The following is a 20,307-nucleotide window of genomic DNA, read 5'->3' on the forward strand; positions in this document are numbered from 1 at the left end:
ATACAACCCGTAGATATACAACCCTTAGATATACAACCCTTAGATATACAACCCTTAGATATACAACCCTTAGATATACAACCCTTAGGTATACAACCCTTAGATATACAACCCTTAGATATACAACCCTTAGGTATACAACCCTTAGATATACAACCCTTAGATATACAACCCTTAGATATACAACCCTTAGGTATACAACCCTTAGATATACAACCCTTAGATATACAACCCTTAGGTATAAAACCCTTAGATATACAACCCTTAGATATACAACCCTTAGATATACAACCCTTAGGTATACAACCCTTAGATATACAACCCTTAGGGCTACAACCCTTAGGTATACAACCCTTAGGTATACAACCCTTAGGTATAAAACCCTTAGATATACAACCCTTAGGTATACAACCCTTAGATATACAACCCTTAGGTATACAACCCTTAGAGATACAACCCTTAGGTACACAACCCTTAGGTATACAACCCTTAGGTATACAACCCTTAGGTATACAACCCTTAGGTATACAACCCTTAGGTATACAACCCTTAGGTATACAACCCTTAGGTACACAACCCTTAGATATACAACCCTTAGATATACAACCCTTAGGGCTACAACCCTTAGATATACAACCCTTAGGTATACAACCCTTAGGTACACAACCCTTAGGTACACAACCCTTAGATATACAACCCTTAGATATACAACCCTTAGGTATACAACCCTTAGGTATACAACCCTTAGATATACAACCCTTAGATACACAACCCTTAGATATACAACCCTTAGGGCTACAACCCTTAGGTATACAACCCTTAGGTATACAACCCTTAGGTATAAAACCCTTAGATATACAACCCTTAGGTATACAACCCTTAGATATACAACCCTTAGGTATACAACCCTTAGATATACAACCCTTAGGTACACAACCCTTAGGTACACAACCCTTAGGTATACAACCCTTAGATATACAACCCTTAGGTATACAACCCTTAGATATACAACCCTTAGATATACAACCCTTAGGTATACAACCCTTAGATATACAACCCTTAGATATACAACCCCTTAGGTATACAACCCTTAGATATACAACCCTTAGGTACACAACCCTTAGGTACACAACCCTTAGATACACAACCCTTAGATATACAACCCTTAGGGCTACAACCCTTAGATATACAACCCTTAGGTACACCTTACAACCCTTAGGTACACAACCCTTAGATATACAACCCTTAGGTATACAACCCTTAGGTATACAACCCTTAGGTATACAACCCTTAGATATACAACCCTTAGATACACAACCCTTAGGTATACAACCCTTAGATATACAACCCTTAGATATACAACCCTTAGGTATACAACCCTTAGATATACAACCCTTAGATATACAACCCTTAGGTATACAACCCTTAGATATACAACCCTTAGATATACAACCCTTAGGTATACAACCCTTAGATATACAACACTTAGGTATACAACCCTTAGATATACAACCCTTAGATATACAACCCTTAGATATACAACCCTTAGGGCTACAACCCTTAGATATACAACCCTTAGGGCTACAACCCTTAGATATACAACCCTTAGGTATACAACCCTTAGGTACAGAACCCTTAGGGCTACAACCCTTACGCAGGTTGTGGAGCCAAAGCACTGCTGGCTGTTTGAATAACAACACAATCCCTTATTGTTCGTCTCTCAGCAACAGGCCAGGGGGAACATGGAAATGACTAGTGATTATGATCACTAATCTACAGGCCTGTTTTTACTAGCACAGACTGGAACATGTTCCGGGATTCATCCAGTGGCATTGAGTAGTACACCACCTCAGTCATCGGCTTCATACTTTGCTGTTTATTATCTATGTATAGTCACTTTACTCCTACCGACATGTACAAATTACCTTGACTAACCTGTAACCCCCGCACATTGACTTGAGATTATTCAGAGTAGTCCTGCTAGTTACGTAGGGGAAAGACACGTCAGAGAGAGAGAGAGCGAGTGAAGGAGAGAGAGTGAAGGAGAAAGAGACAGAGAGTGAAGGAGAGAGAGAGTGAAGGAGAGAGAGTGAAGGAGAGAGAGAGTGAAGGAGAGAGAGAGAAGAAGGGTGGACTGAGGTAGAGAGAGAGACAGAGAGTGAAGGAGAGAGAGAGTGAAGGAGAGAGAGACAGAGAGTGAAGGAGAGAGAGAGAGTGAAGGAGAGAGAGACAGAGAGTGAAGGAGCGAGAGAAGGGTGGACTGAGGTAGAGAGAGAGACAGAGAGTGAAGGAGACAGAGAGTGAAGGAGAGAGAGACAGAGAGTGAAGGAGAGAGAGAGAGTGAAGGAGAGAGAGACAGAGAGTGAAGGAGAGAGAGAGATAGGGGGAGAGAGGTAGAGAGAGAGACAGAGAGTGAAGGAGAGAGAGAGTGAAGGAGAGAGAGACAGAGAGTGAAGGAGAGAGAGAGAGTGAAGGAGAGAGAGACAGAGAGTGAAGGAGAGAGAGAGAGTGAAGGAGAGAGAGACAGAGAGTGAAGGAGAGAGAGACGAGTGAAGGAGAGAGAGAGAGTGAAGGAAGGAGAGAGATATTAGTATAAATTAATATATACATAAAATTCAAATTAAAGTTACCAACATTAGAATTAATGATATTATATTAAATAAATATACCAAATACATATTAAGAAACAATAAAAAGACATAACAAAAAAAATAAGTAAAAAGTAAGGGAAATTTTATTTTTGGTATAACGCGACATATTTACACATATTACATATTTAAACGAATAAACAATACAATCACATAACCAAATACATTTCCAAAAACTTATTTTAACACGCCATACTTCACCTATTAATATTATTATTTCAAAATACATCACAATTATTTCTGCCCCAATTATAAACGACGTATATAAAAATATTTGTATTATACATATATTTAGAAGAGAAAACATGAGACACATATTGAAGGAGAGAGAGAGAAGATTATTGAAGGAGAGAGAGAGAAAGAGTTAAAAAAAAAGGAGAGGAGTAAAAAAGGAGAGAGAGAGAGTGAAGGAGAGAGAGACAGAGAGTGAAGGAGAGAGAGAGAGTGAAGGAGAGAGAGAGGGGTGGACTGAGGTAGAGAGATGTGCGGAGTGTTATTTTCTCACCTGAAGAGCTGTTGTTTGAGGAGGCAGACAGGTCCAGGGAGCAGGGTCTCTCAGGTCGTCTGGGTTTGGGCTGTCTGAGGGCCGCTGGGGCTGAGGCTGGGACTGGGGCTGAGGCTGGGACTGGGGCTGAGACTGGGGCTGGGACTGGGGTTGAGACTGGGACTGGGGCTGGGACCGGGGTTGAGACTGGGGCTGGGGCTGGGACTGGGGTTGAGACTGGGACTGGGGATGAGACTGGGACTGGGGCTGAGACTGGGACTGAGACTGGGACTGGGACTGAGACTGAGACTGGGGTTGGGACTGGGACTGGGGCTGAGACTGAGACTGAGGCTGGGACGGGGACTGAGACTGGGACTGGGACTGGGGCTGGGGCTGAGACTGGGACTGAGACTGGGGCTGGGACTGGGGCTGGGACTAGGGCTGAGACTGGGGCTGAGACTGGGACTGGGGCTGGGGCTGAGACTGGGACTGGGGCTGGGACTGGGACTGAGGCAGGGACTGGGGCTGGGACTGGGGCTGGGACAGGGACTGGGGCTGAGACAGGGACTGAGACAGGGACTGAGACTGGGACTGGGACAGGGACTGGGGCTGAGACTGGGACTGAGACAGGGACTGGGGCTGAGACTGGGACTGAGACAGGGACTGGGACTGAGACTGGGACTGAGACAGGGACTGAGACTGGTAGTTGGGCTGTGAGAGGGGCAGTGAGAGGGGCAGTGAGAGGGGCTGTGATCGGTACGGAGATGGGTTTGGGTACAGAGACAGGTCTAGGTATGGGGACAAAGGTGAGGGGTTCAGGCTGTCCCTCTACAGACGGACATGTGATCACCAGACGGTTGTTGTTGTTGTGGTTAGTGTTGGTGCGTCCCGCCAGGTGATTGGTTGGTTTCTGGTCACATGCGGTGGGCTGTTCTCTCCTTAGTAAAGGTTCATGTTCATCAGGACTACAGTTGATGTTGAGTCTACTGTCGTCTCCGCTGAGCTGGCTCTGTAACAACAAGGGTGTCGCTCCGCCCAACTCCCCCTGGGGGCCCGCCGGATTGGTAGTCCCGTAAGGAGCCCCGCCTCCAGATGAAGAGGCCAAGCCTCCGTTCAGGTAACCGTTGACGACCACGACGCTCACGCCGCTCCGCACCCCGTTTCCCTACGGCTGTTGGCGGCCCGTTGTTGGTAACGTTAACAAGGCGTGGTTCTGCCGCTGGAGCGACCGTGTTCATCTTGGCCACGCCCGTCTCGACCTGCTTCAGATTGGACCGGTGTTTCCCAGACTTCAACCTGGAGGAACCAGAACCTTCCTTGACCTTGGTGTTGAGCGGTAGGCTGGTGGGTCTCTTGGGGAGGTTCTGCTGTTTGGGCAGGGGGAACATAGTAGCTGGAGGGTCCCCCATCCCACTGGCCCCGTTCCCAGACCCTCCCTGGGCCCCGGCTCCGGTCCCAGTCACCTCCTCAGCCAGCTTGATGAGAGGGTAGAGCAGGGAGGAAGACCTACAGCTGAGGGTGTCTGGAGCAGAGAACTGTTTCTGGCTGTGCTCCATAAGGTTCTCATCAGAAGACTCCTTCAGGTTCTTGTCTACCTCTTTAGGGTCCAGTTTGGTGGTCTCCAAGTCTTCCTGGGTCAGCTGCAGACACACCGGCACCGCCAGCCCCAGCACAGCGCCACCAAGTGGACCGGATGAGTCCTCCCCTTGACCCGACTCAGAGATGGTGGTCATGACGGTGTTGGGTGTCAGCCCCGTGGTGGTGGAGAGGCTGGCGCCGCTGCTCTCCGGGCTGGGCAGACGGGCTTGCGCCTGTTGACGCTCGGCGTTGATGGAGTTTCGGTTCTTCTCCGGGCCTGCGGGGGCACTGCTGGTTCCACCAGGGACGCCGACGGAAGAGGTCCCCGATACAGAGGTGTCCCCACCGGGAAGATTCTTCACCACGTGACCCTCGTGGTCCTCGATGTAGGAGGAGGAGGAGTAGTCTGGGTAGGGGCTGACTTTAGGACCCCTACGGCTGTGGGACAGGTTCCTGAAAGGGGAAGCAGATAGTAACAGATCAAACATTACACGACAGGGGCAAGCAGATAGTATTATGAAAAACATGACCTTCACCCTTCTTACAAAAGGGAACGACACGTGACTCAACTTACTTCCTGAATGACTCAAGGCAGTGTGTGGGTGATGATACAAAGACCTTTATTCAGATGTTTATAATTGTCACAGTGAAATGTGTTATTTGAAAAAGGTTCGGACGCCAAAGTAAAGCAAATAAGGGTTAAGTGCCTTGCTTAAGGGCACGTCGACAGATTTTTCACCTTGTCGGATCCTGTATTCGATACCAGCAACCTTTCGGTTCCCGGCTAAAAGCGCAAACCACTAGACTACCCTGCTGGTTACTGGCCCAACACTCTAACCACTAGGCTACCCTGCTGGTTACTGGTCCAACGCTCTGACCACTAGGCTACCCTGCTGGTTACTGGCCCAACGCTCTAACCACTAGGCTACCCTGCTGGTTACTGGTCAACACTCTAACCACTAGGCTACCTGCTGGTTACTGGCCCAACACTCTAACCACTAGGCTACCCTGCTGGTTACTGGCCCGACACTCTAACCACTAGGCTACCCTGCTGGTTTCTGGCCCAACGCTCTAACCACTAGGCTACCCTGCTGGTTACTGGTCCAACGCTCTAACCACTAGGCTACTTGCTGGTTACTGGTCCAACGCTCTAACCACTAGGCTACCTGCTGGTTACTGGTCCAACACTCTAACCACTAGGCTACCTGCTGGTTACTAGTCCAACACTCTAACCACTAGGCTACCCTTCTGGTTACTGGTCCAACACTCTAACCACTAGGCTACCCTGCTGGTTACTGGCCCAACGCTCTAACCAATAGGTTACCTGCTGGTTACTGGCCCAACGCTCTAACCACTAGGCTACCTGCTGGTTACTGGCCCAACGCTCTAACCACTAGGCTACCTGCTGGTTACTGGCCCAACGCTCTAACCACTAGGCTACCTGCTGGTTACTGGTCAACTCTCTAACCACTAGGCTACCTACTGGTTACTGGTCAACACTCTAACCACTAGGCTACCTGCTGGTTACTGGCCCAACACTCTAACCACTAGGCTACCCTGCTGGTTACTGGCCCAACGCTCTAACCACTAGGCTACCTGCTGGTTACTGGCCAACGCTCTAACCACTAGGCTACCCTGCTGGTTACTGGCCCAACACTCTAACCACTAGGCTACCCTGCTGGTTACTGGCCCAACGCTCTAACCACTAGGCTACCCTGCTGGTTACTGGCCCAACACTCTAACCACTAGGCTACCTGCTGGTTACTGGCCCAACGCTCTAACCACTAGGCTACCTGCTGGTTACTGGTCCAACACTCTAACCACTAGGCTACCCTGCTGGTTACTGGCCCAACGCTCTAACCACTAGGCTACCCTGCTGGTTACTGGTCCAACACTCTAACCACTAGGCTACCCTGCTGGTTACTGGCCCAACGCTCTAACCACTAGGCTACCCTGCTGGTTACTGGCCCAACACTCTAACCACTAGGCTACCCTGCTGGTTACTGGCCCAACGCTCTAACCACTAGGCTACCCTGCTGGTTACTGGCCCAACGCTCTAACCACTAGGCTACCCTGCTGGTTACTGGCCCAACGCTCTAACCACTAGGCTACCCTGCTGGTTACTGGCCCAACACTCTAACCACTAGGCTACCCTGCTGGTTACTGGTCCAACACTCTAGCCACTAGGCTACCCTGCTGGTTACTGGTCAACACTCTAACCACTAGGCTACCTGCTGGTTACTGGCCCAACGCTCTAACCACTAGGCTACCTGCTGGTTACTGGTCAACACTCTAGCCACTAGGCTACCCTGCTGGTTACTGGTCCAACACTCTAACCACTAGGCTACCTGCTGGTTACTGGCCCAACGCTCTAACCACTAGGCTACCTGCTGGTTACTGGCCCAACACTCTAACCACTAGGCTACCCTGCTGGTTACTGGCCCAACGCTCTAACCACTAGGCTACTTGCTGGTTACTGGTCCAACGCTCTAACCACTAGGCTACCTGCTGGTTACTGGTCAACACTCTAACCACTAGGCTACCTGCTGGTTACTAGTCCAACACTCTAACCACTAGGCTACCCTTCTGGTTACTGGTCAAACACTCTAACCACTAGGCTACCCTGCTGGTTACTGGCCCAACACTCTAACCACTAGGCTACCCTTCTGGTTACCGGTCCAACACTCTAACCACTAGGCTACCTGGTGGTTACTGGTCCAACGCTCTAACCACTAGGCTACCCTGCTGGTTACTGGCCCAACGCTCTAACCACTAGGCTACCTGCTGGTTACTGGTCCAACGCTCTAACCACTAGGCTACCCTGCTGGTTACTGGCCCAACGCTCTAACCACTAGGCTACCTGCTGGTTACTGGCCCAACGCTCTAACCACTAGGCTACCTGCTGGTTACTGGCCCAACGCTCTAACCACTAGGCTACCTGCTGGTTACTGGCCCAACGCTCTAACCACTAGGCTACGTGCTGGTTACTGGCCCAACGCTCTAACCACTAGGCTACCCTGCTGGTTACTGGCCCAACGCTCTAACCACTAGGCTACCCTGCTGGTTACTGGCCCAACGCTCTAACCACTAGGCTACCCTGCTGGTTACTGGCCCAACGCTCTAACCACTAGGCTACCTGCTGGTTACTGGCCCAACGCTCTAACCACTAGGCTACCTGCTGGTTACTCGTCAACACTCTAACCACTAGGCTACCCTGCTGGTTACTAGTCCAACACTCTAACCACTAGGCTACCCTGCTGGTTACTGGTCTACACTCTAACCACTAGACTACCTGCTGGTTACTGGTCCAACACTCTAACCACTAGACTACCTGCTGGTTACTGGTCCAACACTCTAACCACTAGGCTACCCTGGTTACTGGTCCAGGTGTGTTGATATAGCGGGTCCTGGTTGGTTGATATAGTGGGTCCTGGTGTGTTGATATAGTGGGTCCTGGTGGGTTGATATAGCGGGTCCAGGTGGGTTGATATAGCGGGTCCTGGTGTGTTGATATAGTGGGTCCTGGTGGGTCCTGGTGGGTTGATATAGCGTGTAAAGGTGGGTTGATATAGCGGGTCCTGGTGTGTTGATATAGCGGGTCCTGGTTGGTTGATATAGCGGGTCCTGGTGTGTTGATATAGCGGGTCCTGGTGGGTTGATATAGCGGGTCCAGGTGGGTTGATATAGCGGGTCCTGGTGTGTTGATATAGTGGGTCCTGGTGGGTCCTGGTGGGTTGATATAGCGTGTAAAGGTGGGTTGATATAGCGGGTCCTGGTGTGTTGATATAGTGGGTCCTGGTGGGTTGATATAGCGGGTCCTGGTGTGTTGATATAGCGGGTCCTGGTGGGTCCTGGTGGGTTGATATAGCGGGTCCTGGTGGGTCCTGGTGGGTTGATATAGCGGGTCCTGGTGGGTTGATATAGCGGGTCCTGGTGGGTTGATATAGCGGGTCCTGGTGTGTTGATATAGCGGGTCCTGGTGGGTTGATATAGTGGGTCCTGGTGTGTTGATATAGTGGGTCCTGGTGTGTTGATATAGTGGGTCCTGGTGGGTTGATATAGCGGGTCCTGGTGTGTTGATATAGCGGGTCCTGGTGGGTTGATATAGCGGGTCCTGGTGTGTTGATATAGCGGGTCCAGGTGGGTTGATATAGCGGGTCCTGGTGGATTGATATAGAGGGTCCTGGTGGGTTGATATAGCGGGTCCTGGTGGGTTGATATAGCGGGTCCTGGTGGGTTGATATAGCGGGTCCTGGTGTGTTGATATAGCGGGTCCTGGTGGGTTGATATAGCGGGTCCTGGTGGGTTGATATAGCGGGTCCTGGTGGGTTGATATAGCGGATGGGTTGATATAGTGGGTCCTGGTGTGTTGATATAGCGGGTCCAGGTGGGTTGATATAGCGGGTCCAGGTGTGTCGATATAGAGGGTCCAGGTGGGTTGATATAGCGGGTCCAGGTGTGTCGATATAGCGGGTCCTGGTGGGTTGATATAGCGGGTGGGTTGATATAGCGGGTCCTGGTGGGTTGATATAGTGGGTAAAGGTGGGTTGATATAGTGGGTCCTGGTGTGTTGATATAGTGGGTCCTGGTGTGTTGATATAGTGGGTCCTGGTGTGTTGATATAGCGGGTCCTGGTGGGTTGATATAGTGGGTCCTGGTGGGTTGATATAGTGGGTCCTGGTGTGTTGATATAGCAGGTCCTGGTGGGTTGATATAGTGGGTCCTGGTGGGTTGATATAGTGGGTCCTGGTGTGTTGAAATAGTGGGTCCTGGTGTGTTGATATAGTGGGTCCAGGTGTGTTGATATAGCGGGTCCTGGTGGGTTGATATAGTGGGTCCTGGTGGGTTTATATAGTGGGTCCTGGTGTGTTGATATAGTGGGTCCTGGTGGGTTGATATAGTGGGTCCTGGTGGGTTGATATAGCAGGTCCTGGTGTGTTGATATAGTGGGTCCTGGTGGGTCCTGGTGGGTTGATATAGCGGGTCCTGGTGTGTTGATATAGTGGGTCCTGGTGTGTTGATATAGTGGGTCCTGGTGTGTTGATATAGCGGGTCCTGGTGGGTTGATATAGTGGGTCCTGGTGGGTTGATATAGTGGGTCCTGGTGTGTTGATATAGCGGGTCCAGGTGGGTTGATATAGCGGGTCCTGGTGGGTTGATATAGCGGGTCCTGGTGGGTTGATATAGTGGGTAAAGGTGGGTTGATATAGCAGGTCCTGGTGGGTTGATATAGCGGGTCCTGGTGTGTTGATATAGTGGGTCCTGGTGTGTTGATATAGCGGGTCCTGGTGGGTTGATATAGCGGGTCCTGGTGGGTTGATATAGTGGGTCCTGGTGTGTTGATATAGTGGGTCCAGGTGTGTTGATATAGTGGGTCCTGGTGGGTTGATATAGTGGGTCCTGGTGGGTTGATATAGCGGGTGGGTTGATATAGCGGGTCCTGGTGTGTTGATATAGTGGGTCCTGGTGGGTTGATATAGTGGGTCCTGGTGGGTTGATATAGCGGGTGGGTTGATATAGCGGGTCCTGGTGGGTTGATATAGTGGGTCCTGGTGGGTTGATATAGCGGGTCCTGGTGGGTTGATATAGCGGGTCCTGGTGGGTTGATATAGCGTGTCCTGGTGGGTTGATATAGCGGGTCCTGGTGGGGTCCTGGTGGGTTGATATAGTGGGTCCTGGTGGGTTGATATAGCGGGTCCTGGTGTGTTGATATAGCGGGTCCTGGTGGGTCCTGGTGGGTTGATATAGTGGGTCCTGGTGGGTTGATATAGCGGGTCCTGGTGGGTCCTGGTGGGTTGATATAGCGGGTCCTGGTGGGTTGATATAGTGGGTAAAGGGGGGTTGATATAGCGGGTCCTGGTGGGTTGATATAGTGGGTAAAGGTGGGTTGATATAGCGGGTCCTGGTGGGTAGATATAGCGGGTCCTGGTGTGTTGATATAGCGGGTCCTGGTGGCTTGATATAGCGGGTCCTGGTGGGTTGATATAGCGGGTCCTGGTGTGTTGATATAGCAGGTCCTGGTGTGTTGATATAGCGGGTCCTGGTGGGTTGATATAGTGGGTAAAGGTGGGTTGATATAGCGGGTCCTGGTGGGTTGATATAGTGGGTAAAGGTGGGTTGATATAGTGGGTCCTGGTGTGTTGATATAGTGGGTAAAGGTGGGTTGATATAGCGGGTAAAGGTGGGTTGATATAGCGGGTCCTGGTGGGTTGATATAGCGGGTAAAGGTGGGTTGATATAGTGGGTAAAGGTGGGTTGATATAGCGGGTCCTGGTGTGTAGATATAGCGGGTCCTGGTGTGTTGATATAGCGGGTCCTGGGGTGTTCATATAGTGGGTCCTGGTGTGTTGATAAAGCGGGTCCTGGTGGGTCCTGGTGGGTTGATATAGCGGGTCCTGGTGGGTTGATATAGCGGGTCCTGGTGGGTTGATATAGTGGGTCCTGGTGGGTTGATATAGTGGTTCCTGGTGGGTTGATATAGTGGGTCCTGGTGGGTTGATATAGCGGGTCCTGGTGTGTTGATATAGCGGGTCCTGGTGGGTTGATATAGCGGGTCCTGGTGTGTTGATATAGTGGGTAAAGGTGGGTTGATATAGTGGGTCCTGGTGGGTTGATATAGCGGGTAAAGGTGGGTTGATATAGTGGGTCCTGGTGGGTTGATATAGCAGGTCCTGCTGGGTTGATATAGTGGGTCCTGGTTGGTTGATATAGTGGGTAAAGGTGGGTTGATATAGTGGGTCCTGGTGTGTTGATATAGTGGGTAAAGGTGGGTTGATATAGCGGGTAAAGGTGGGTTGATATAGCGGGTCCTGGTGGGTTGATATAGTGGGTCCTGGTGGGTTGATATAGCGGGTATAGGTGTGTTGATATAGCGGGTAAAGGTGTGTTGATATAGTGGGTCCTGGTGGGTTGATATAGCGGGTCCTGGTGTGTTGATATAGCGGGTCCTGGTGGGTTGATATAGTGGGTAAAGGTGGGTTGATATAGCGGGTCCTGGTGGGTTGATATAGTGGGTAAAGGTGGGTTGATATAGTGGGTCCTGGTGTGTTGATATAGTGGGTAAAGGTGGGTTGATATAGCGGGTAAAGGTGGGTTGATATAGCGGGTCCTGGTGGGTTGATATAGCGGGTAAAGGTGGGTTGATATAGTGGGTAAAGGTGGGTTGATATAGCGGGTCCTGGTGTGTAGATATAGCGGGTCCTGGTGTGTTGATATAGCGGGTCCTGGTGTGTTCATATAGTGGGTCCTGGTGTGTTGATATAGCGGGTCCTGGTGGGTCCTGGTGGGTTGATATAGCGGGTCCTGGTGGGTTGATATAGCGGGTCCTGGTGGGTTGATATAGTGGGTCCTGGTGGGTTGATATAGTGGGTCCTGGTGGGTTGATATAGCGGGTCCTGGTGTGTTGATATAGCGGGTCCTGGTGGGTTGATATAGCGGGTCCTGGTGTGTTGATATAGCGGGTAAAGGTGGGTTGATATAGTGGGTCCTGGTGGGTTGATATAGCGGGTAAAGGTGGGTTGATATAGTGGGTCCTGGTGGGTTGATATAGCGGGTCCTGGTGGGTTGATATAGTGGGTCCTGGTTGGTTGATATAGTGGGTAAAGGTGGGTTGATATAGTGGGTCCTGGTGTGTTGATATAGTGGGTAAAGGTGGGTTGATATAGCGGGTAAAGGTGGGTTGATATAGCGGGTCCTGGTGGGTTGATATAGTGGGTCCTGGTGGGTTGATATAGCGGGTAAAGGTGTGTTGATATAGCGGGTAAAGGTGTGTTGATATAGTGGGTCCTGGTGGGTTGATATAGCGGGTCCTGGTGGGTTGATATAGCTGGTAAAGGTGGGTTGATATAGCGGGTAAAGGTGGGTTGATATAGCGGGTCCTGGTGGGTTGATATAGTGGGTCCTGGTGGGTTGATATAGTGGGTAAAGGTGGGTTGATATAGCGGGTAAAGGTGTGTTGATATAGTGGGTCCTGGTGGGTTGATATAGTGGGTCCTGGTGGGTTGATATAGCGGGTCCTGGTGGGTTGATATAGCGGGTCCTGGTGGGTTGATATAGCGGGTAAAGGTGGGTTGATATAGCGGGTAAAGGTGGGTTGATATAGTGGGTCCTGGTGGGTTGATATAGTGGGTCCTGGTGGGTTGATATAGCGGGTCCTGGTGGGTTGATATAGCGGGTCCTGGTGGGTTGATATAGCGGGTCCTGGTGGGTTGATATAGCGGGTCCTGGTGGGTCCTGGTGGGTTGATATAGCGGGTCCTGGTGGGTCCTGGTGGGTTGATATAGTGGGTCCTGGTGGGTTGACATAGCGGGTCCTGGTGGGTCGATATAGCGCCGTGCCCAGTGACCAGCTAACTACACATTATTATCAACTGGGTGGTTCGAGCCCTGAATGCTGATTGGTTGCCAGCCATGGTGTATCATACCGTAAACCACGGGCATTACAAACATTTATATTTTCTAATTACGGTGGTGACCAGTTCATACTAAGGGCTGTATGCAGGCACTCCGCGTTGCGTCGTGCCTAAGAACAACCCTTCGCCGTGGTATATACCACACCTCCTGGCCTTATTGCTCCATTATCAAATGGTTTGATTGGATCCTGGATGCTGGTTGGTTGAACACCTTTTATCCCCAAGCCATAAGACTTTGAACTAGATAACCAAATTGCATTGACCCTTTTTTGAGTCATCATATACACTGTTGTTACTGTCTACTATCTATCCTTTACCCCTACCTACACTATACTGCTGTTACTGTCTATTATCTATCCTTTACCCCTACCTACAGTATACTGTCTATTATCTATCCTTTACCCCTACCTACAGTATACTGCTGTTACTGTCTATTATCTATCCTTTACCCCTACCTACAGTATACTGCTGTTACTGTCTATTATCTATCCCTTACCCCTACCTATATGTACATATCTACCTCAATTACCTTGTACCCCTGCACATTGACTCAGTACTGGTACCCTGTGTATATAGCCTGGTACCCCATGTATATAGCCTGGTACCCCGTGTATATAGCCTGGCACCCTGTGTATATAGCCTGGCACCCTGTGTATATAGCCTGGTACCCTGTGTATATAGCCTGGTACCCTGTGTATATAGCCTGGCACCCTGTGTATATAGCCTGGTACCCTGTGTATATAGCCTGGTACCCCGTGTATATAGCCTTGTACCCCGTGTATATAGCCTGGTACCCTGTGTATATAGCCTGGAACCCCGTGTATATAGCCTGGTACCCTGTGTATATAGCCTGGTACCCTGTGTATATAGCCTGGTACCCCTGTGTATATAGCCTGGTACCCTGTGTATATAGCCTGGTACCCTGTGTATATAGCCTGGCACCCTGTGTATATAGCCTGGCACCCTGTGTATATAGCCTGGTACCCTGTGTATATAGCCTGGTACCCTGTGTATATAGCCTGGCACCCTGTGTATATAGCCTGGCACCCTGTGTATATAGCCTGGTACCCTGTGTATATAGCCTTGTACCCCGTGTATATAGCCTGGTACCCTGTGTATATAGCCTGGCACCCTGTGTATATAGCCTGGCACCCTGTGTATATGGCCTGGCACCCTGTGTATATAGCCTGGCACCCTGTGTATATAGCCTGGTACCCTGTGTATATAGCCTGGTACCCTGTGTATATAGCCTGGTACCCTGTGTATATAGCCTGGCACCCTGTGTATATAGCCTGGTACCCTGTGTATATAGCCTGGCACCCTGTGTATATAGCCTGGTAACCCTGTGTATATAGCCTGGTAACCCTGTGTATATAGCCTGGCACCCTGTGTATATAGCCTGGCACCCTGTGTATATAGCCTGGCACCCTGTGTATATAGCCTGGCACCCTGTGTATATAGCCTGGCACCCTGTGTATATAGCCTGGTACCCTGTGTATATAGCCTGGCACCCTGTGTATATAGCCTGGCACCCTGTGTATATAGCCTGGTACCCTGTGTATATAGCCTGGTACCCTGTGTATATAGCCTGGTACCCCGTGTATATAGCCTGGTACCCCGTGTATATAGCCTGGTACCCTGTGTATATAGCCTGGCACCCTGTGTATATAGCCTGGTACCCTGTGTATATAGCCTGGTACCCTGTGTATATAGCCTGGTACCCTGTGTATATAGCCTGGCACCCTGTGTATATAGCCTGGTACCCTGTGTATATAGCCTGGTACCCTGTGTATATAGCCTGGTACCCTGTGTATATAGCCTGGTACCCCGTGTATATAGCCTGGTACCCTGTGTATATAGCCTGGTACCCTGTGTATATAGCCTGGCACCCCGTGTATATAGCCTGGTACCCTGTGTATATAGCCTGGTACCCTGTGTATATAGCCTGGCACCCTGTGTATATAGCCTGGTACCCTGTGTATATAGCCTGGTAACCCGTGTATATAGCCTGGCACCCCTGTGTATATAGCCTGGTACCCTGTGTATATAGCCTGGTAACCCGTGTATATAGCCTGGTACCCTGTGTATATAGCCTGGTACCCTGTGTATATAGCCTGGTAACCCGTGTATATAGCAAAGATATCAGAATATAGACAAAAGGGACCTCATGCTTTATTGTTTAAGTGTTCTGCTTAGCTACCCACCTCTCGTTCTGCAGTGTGGTGGCCATGGGGTTAACCGTAAGGCTGACAGACTTGGTCCTGAGTGTGTGTGTGTGTGTGTGTGTGTGTGTGTGTGTGTGTGTGTGTGTGTGTGTGTGTGTGTGTGTGTGTGTGTGTGTGTGTGTGTGTGTGTGTGTGTGTGTGTGTGTGTGTGTGTGTGAGTGAGTGTGTGTGTGTGTGTGTGTGTTCACCTCTCGTTCTGCAGTGTGGTGGTCATGGGGTTAACCGTGGGGCTGACGGACTTGGTCCGGTCCCAGATCAGCAGGAGTTCAGCCATTCGCTCCTCTGAACACTGAGCCGTCAGCCTGGCCTCAGCATCCTGGTCCCAACAGTCCTCCATGGTCTCCTTCAGGGAACGAACCGCCTGGGAGGAGAGGAGGAGGAGGAGAGGAGGAGGAGGAGGAGGAGGACAGTATCATCACAATTAAAAAAGGGACAGAGTTAAACGTCTCCAAGACGACTTCAGAAGGAAGTCCCCCAGGAAGGACCAGGTGATCAACCATGGTGAGGAGATGGACACTGCGGACCAGTATAAATATACAGTGAGGAGATGGACACTGTGGACCAGTTGAGGAGATGGACACTGCGGACCAGTATAAATATACAGTGAGGAGATGGACACTGCGGACCAGTATAAATATACAGTGAGGAGATGGACACTGTGGACCAGGTGAGGAGATGGACACTGCGGACCAGTATAAATATACAGTGAGGAGATGGACACTGTGGACCAGGTGAGGAGATGGACACTGCGGACCAGTATAAATATACAGTGAGGAGATGGACACTGCGGACCAGTATAAATATACAGTGAGGAGATGGACACTGCGGACCAGGTGAGGAGATGGACACTGCGGACCAGGTGAGGAGATGGACACTGCGGACCAGGTGAGGAGATGGACACTGCGGACCAGGTGAGGAGATGGACACTGCGGACCAGGTGAGGAGATGGACACTGCGGACCAGGTGAGGAGATGGACACTGCGGACCAGGTGAGGAGATGGACACTGCGGACCAGGTGAGGAGATGGACACTGCGGACCAGTATAAATATCTTGGTATCATCTTTGATAAAACACCCTGAAGTTTGAGCAAAACATAATCCAAAAAAAGCAATTAATTCCTCAGCAAAACTGAACTCATTCATTGTCCACAAACAAATTCTGTGTTTCTCCTTTGGCGTGTTGGTTCACATCCCTCTCTGTCAAGAACAGGAAGCAAGCCACTGTGAACAACCGCTGTGAGACCTTCTCTATGATCATCTGGGGTACCGTAAGGCCTCTCAGACGGCTGGTCTCCTTCTCTGAGCTGCAGGCCAGTAGGAAAAAAGCCCATCACATCCTGGGGGGACGGCACACATGTCCTCAACCCACAGATCCAAATCCTCACCCTTGGATGCCGACCTGCGCCGTCAAGTGCCCTACCAATAGGAGCAGGGCCTGGTTTGAGGCCGTCCACCTGGATAACAGGACCATTAAGGAACACCGACAGACTATTCTAGAGATAGATGGTATTCATGGCAGGGATAAACTGTCTGTCTGTCTGTCTGTCTGTCTGTCTGTCTGTCTGTCTGTCTGTCTGTCTGTCTGTCTGTCTGTCTGTCTGTCTGTCTGTCTGTCTGTCTGTCTGTCTGTCTGTCTGTCTGTGCGTCTGTCTGTCTGTCTGTCTGTCTGTCTGTGCGTCTGTCTGTCTGTGCGTCTGTCTGTCTGTCTGTCTGTCTGTCTGTCTGTGCGTCTGTGCGTCTGTGCGTCTGTCTGTCTGTCTGTCTGTCTGTCTGTCTGTCTGTCTGTCTGTCTGTCTGTCTGTCTGTCTGTGTCTGTCTGTCTGTGCGTCTGTCTGTGCGTCTGTCTGTCTGTCTGTGCGTCTGTCTGTGCGTCTGCCTGTGTGTCTGCCTGTCTGCGTGTCTGTCTGTCTGCTTGTCTGTCTGTCTGTCTGTCTGTCTGTCTGTCTGTCTGTCTGTCTGTCTTGGAGTGTTCCCCTGACTATCTGTAAATAATTTCTGAGTGTTGGAGTGTGACCCTGGCTATCTGTAAATGATGTCTGAGTGTTGGAGTGTTCCCCTGGCTATCTGTAAATGATGTCTGAGTGTTGGAGTGTTCCCCTGGCTATCTGTAAATGATGTCTGAGTGTTGGAGTGTTCCCCTGGCTATCTGTAAATGATGTCTGAGTGTTGGAGTGTTCCCCTGGCTATCTGTAAATGATGTCTGAGTGTTGGAGTGTTCCACTGGCTATCTGTAAATAATGTCTGAGTGTTGGAGTGTTCCCCTGGCTATCTGTAAATGATGTCTGAGTGTTGGAGTGTTCCACTGGCTATCTGTAAATGATGTCTGAGTGTTGGAGTGTTCCCCTGGCTATCTGTAAATGATGTCTGAGTGTTGGAGTGTTCCCCTGGCTATCTGTAAATGATGTCTGAGTGTTGGAGTGTACCCCTGGCTATCTGTAAATGATGTCTGAGTGTTGGAGTGTTCCCCTGGCTATCTGTAAATGATGTCTGAGTGTTGGAGTGTGACCCTGGCTATCTGTAAATAATGTCTGAGTGTTGGAGTGTACCCCTGGCTATCTGTAAATGATGTCTGAGTGTTGGAGTGTGACCCTGGCTATCTGTAAATAATGTCTGAGTGTTGGAGTGTACCCCTGGCTATCTGTAAATGATGTCTGAGTGTTGTAGAGTGCCCCTGGCTATCTGTAAATGATGTCTGAGTGTTGGAGTGTTCCCCTGGCTATCTGTAAATAATGTCTGAGTGTTGGAGTGTTCCCCTGGCTATCTGTAAATGATGTCTGAGTGTTGGAGTGTTCCCCTGGCTATCTGTAAATGATGTCTGAGTGTTGGAGTGTTCCCCTGGCTATCTGTAAATAATGTCTGAGTGTTGGAGTGTTCCCCTGGCTATCTGTAAATGATGTCTGAGTGTTGGAGTGTTCCCCTGGCTATCTGTAAATGATGTCTGAGTGTTGGAGTGTTCCCCTGGCTATCTGTAAATGATGTCTGAGTGTTGGAGTGTTCCACTGGCTATCTGTAAATGATGTCTGAGTGTTGGAGTGTTCCCCTGGCTATCTGTAAATGATGTCTGAGTGTTGGAGTGTTCCCCTGGCTATCTGTAAATGATGTCTGAGTGTTGGAGTGTACCCCTGGCTATCTGTAAATGATGTCTGAGTGTTGGAGTGTTCCCCTGGCTATCTGTAAATGATGTCTGAGTGTTGGAGTGTTCCCCTGGCTATCTGTAAATGATGTCTGAGTGTTGGAGTGTGACCCTGGCTATCTGTAAATAATGTCTGAGTGTTGGAGTGTACCCCTGGCTATCTGTAAATGATGTCTGAGTGTTGGAGTGTACCCCTGGCTATCTGTAAATGATGTCTGAGTGTTGGAGTGTTCCCCTGGCTATCTGTAAATGATGTTGGAGTGTTGGAGCGTGCCCCTGGTTATGCGTAAATACATTTTAAATAACAAGAAAACGATGCCATCTGCTTTGCTTAATATAAGGAATTTGAAATGATTTATACTTTTACTTCTACTTTTGATACTGAAGTATATTTTAGCAATTACATTTACCTTTGATACTTAAGTATATTTAAAACCAAATACTTTTAGACTTTTCCTCAAGTGGTATTTTCCTGGGTGACTTTCACATTTTACTTGAGTAACTTTCTATGAAGGTATCTATACTTTTACTCCAGTGTGACAATTGGATCCTTTTTCCACGACTGAATATACTGTAGTTCTTGACTTCATTTCTCTCGTGAATCATTTGATTTGATTGATTTGAATGATTTGAATGATTTGATTTGAATGATTTGATTTGAATGATTTGAATGATTTGATTTGATTTGAATAATTTGATTTGATTTGAATCATTTGATTTGAATCATTTGATTGATTTGATTTGAATCATTTGATATGAATGATTTGATTTTAATGATTTGATTTGATATGATTTGATTTCTCTCTAGCGAAATGACACGTTGGGCTCGCAAGTAATTGAACAGATGTCAGTCAACAGTTCTTTAGCGCTAGCTAAAATAAACGCATTCCATTCTGCATTCCGTTCAGACAACAGACGGAACTTGTTGTTTGTTGAAGCTGAATGTACGTAAACAAGCTAACATGCTAGCTACAAGCTAACATGCTAACATGCTAGCTACAAGCTAACATGCTAACATGCTAGCTACAAGCTAACATGCTAACATGCTAGCTACAAGCTAACATGCTAACATGCTAGCTACAAGCTAACATGCTAACATGCTAGCCACAAGCTAACATGCTAGCTACAAGCTAGCATGTAGAAACAGACGAAACGTACGTTGTGGAATTCTCACCAAAACTCCAGGGAACTGGATCACCGTGCCACTCTTACGTGTAAAAACAACTTTCAGTGTTGAGTAACAGTTATAATAGTATTATCCTCACCAGACTGTTCTCTTTCCAGGCCTCGGGGAACTTGGGTCTCTCTTTCTCTCTGGAGACCAGCACCTGCATGTCCTCAAAGGAAGGGTGGTTTCCTGCCTCTGCCTGGAACGCCATCTGGTAGTCAGGCACCGCCTCCCCTGGAGATCACAATATCAACATTACCATCTCTCCTGGAGAACACAATATCAACATTACCATCTCTCCTGGAGAACACAATATCAACATTACCATCTCTCCTGGAGAACACAATATCAACATTACCATCTCTCCTGGAGAACACAATATCAACATTACCATCTCTCCTGCAGAACACAATATCAACATTACCATCTCTCCTGGAGAACACAATATCAACATTACCATCTCTCCTGGAGAACACAATATCAACATTACCATCTCTCCTGGAGAACTCAATATCAACATTACCATCTCTCCTGGAGAACACGAAATCAACATTACCATCTCTCCTGGAGAACACAATATCAACATTACCATCTCTACTGGAGAACACAATATCAACATTACCATCTCTCCTGGAGAACACAATATCAACATTACCATCTC

At 49.1% G+C, this 20,307-nt stretch overlaps 1 protein-coding gene across 1 annotated transcript in view; it reads right to left on the reverse strand.

Annotated features, from left to right (window-relative positions):
* The window catches only part of LOC106590760 (bone morphogenetic protein receptor type-2-like), a 148,790-nt gene that overhangs the window by 5,599 nt on the left and 122,884 nt on the right, over positions 1–20,307 (reverse strand). Inside the window, 5 exon segments of the mRNA XM_045707457.1 lie at positions 3,154–3,352; positions 3,668–4,291; positions 4,293–5,163; positions 15,534–15,706; positions 19,744–19,880. Coding sequence (XP_045563413.1) covers positions 3,154–3,352; positions 3,668–4,291; positions 4,293–5,163; positions 15,534–15,706; positions 19,744–19,880 — 2,004 coding nt within the window.

The sequence above is a fragment of the Salmo salar genome, chromosome ssa25 (assembly GCF_905237065.1).
Source record: "Salmo salar chromosome ssa25, Ssal_v3.1, whole genome shotgun sequence".
Lineage (NCBI taxonomy): Eukaryota > Metazoa > Chordata > Actinopteri > Salmoniformes > Salmonidae > Salmo > Salmo salar.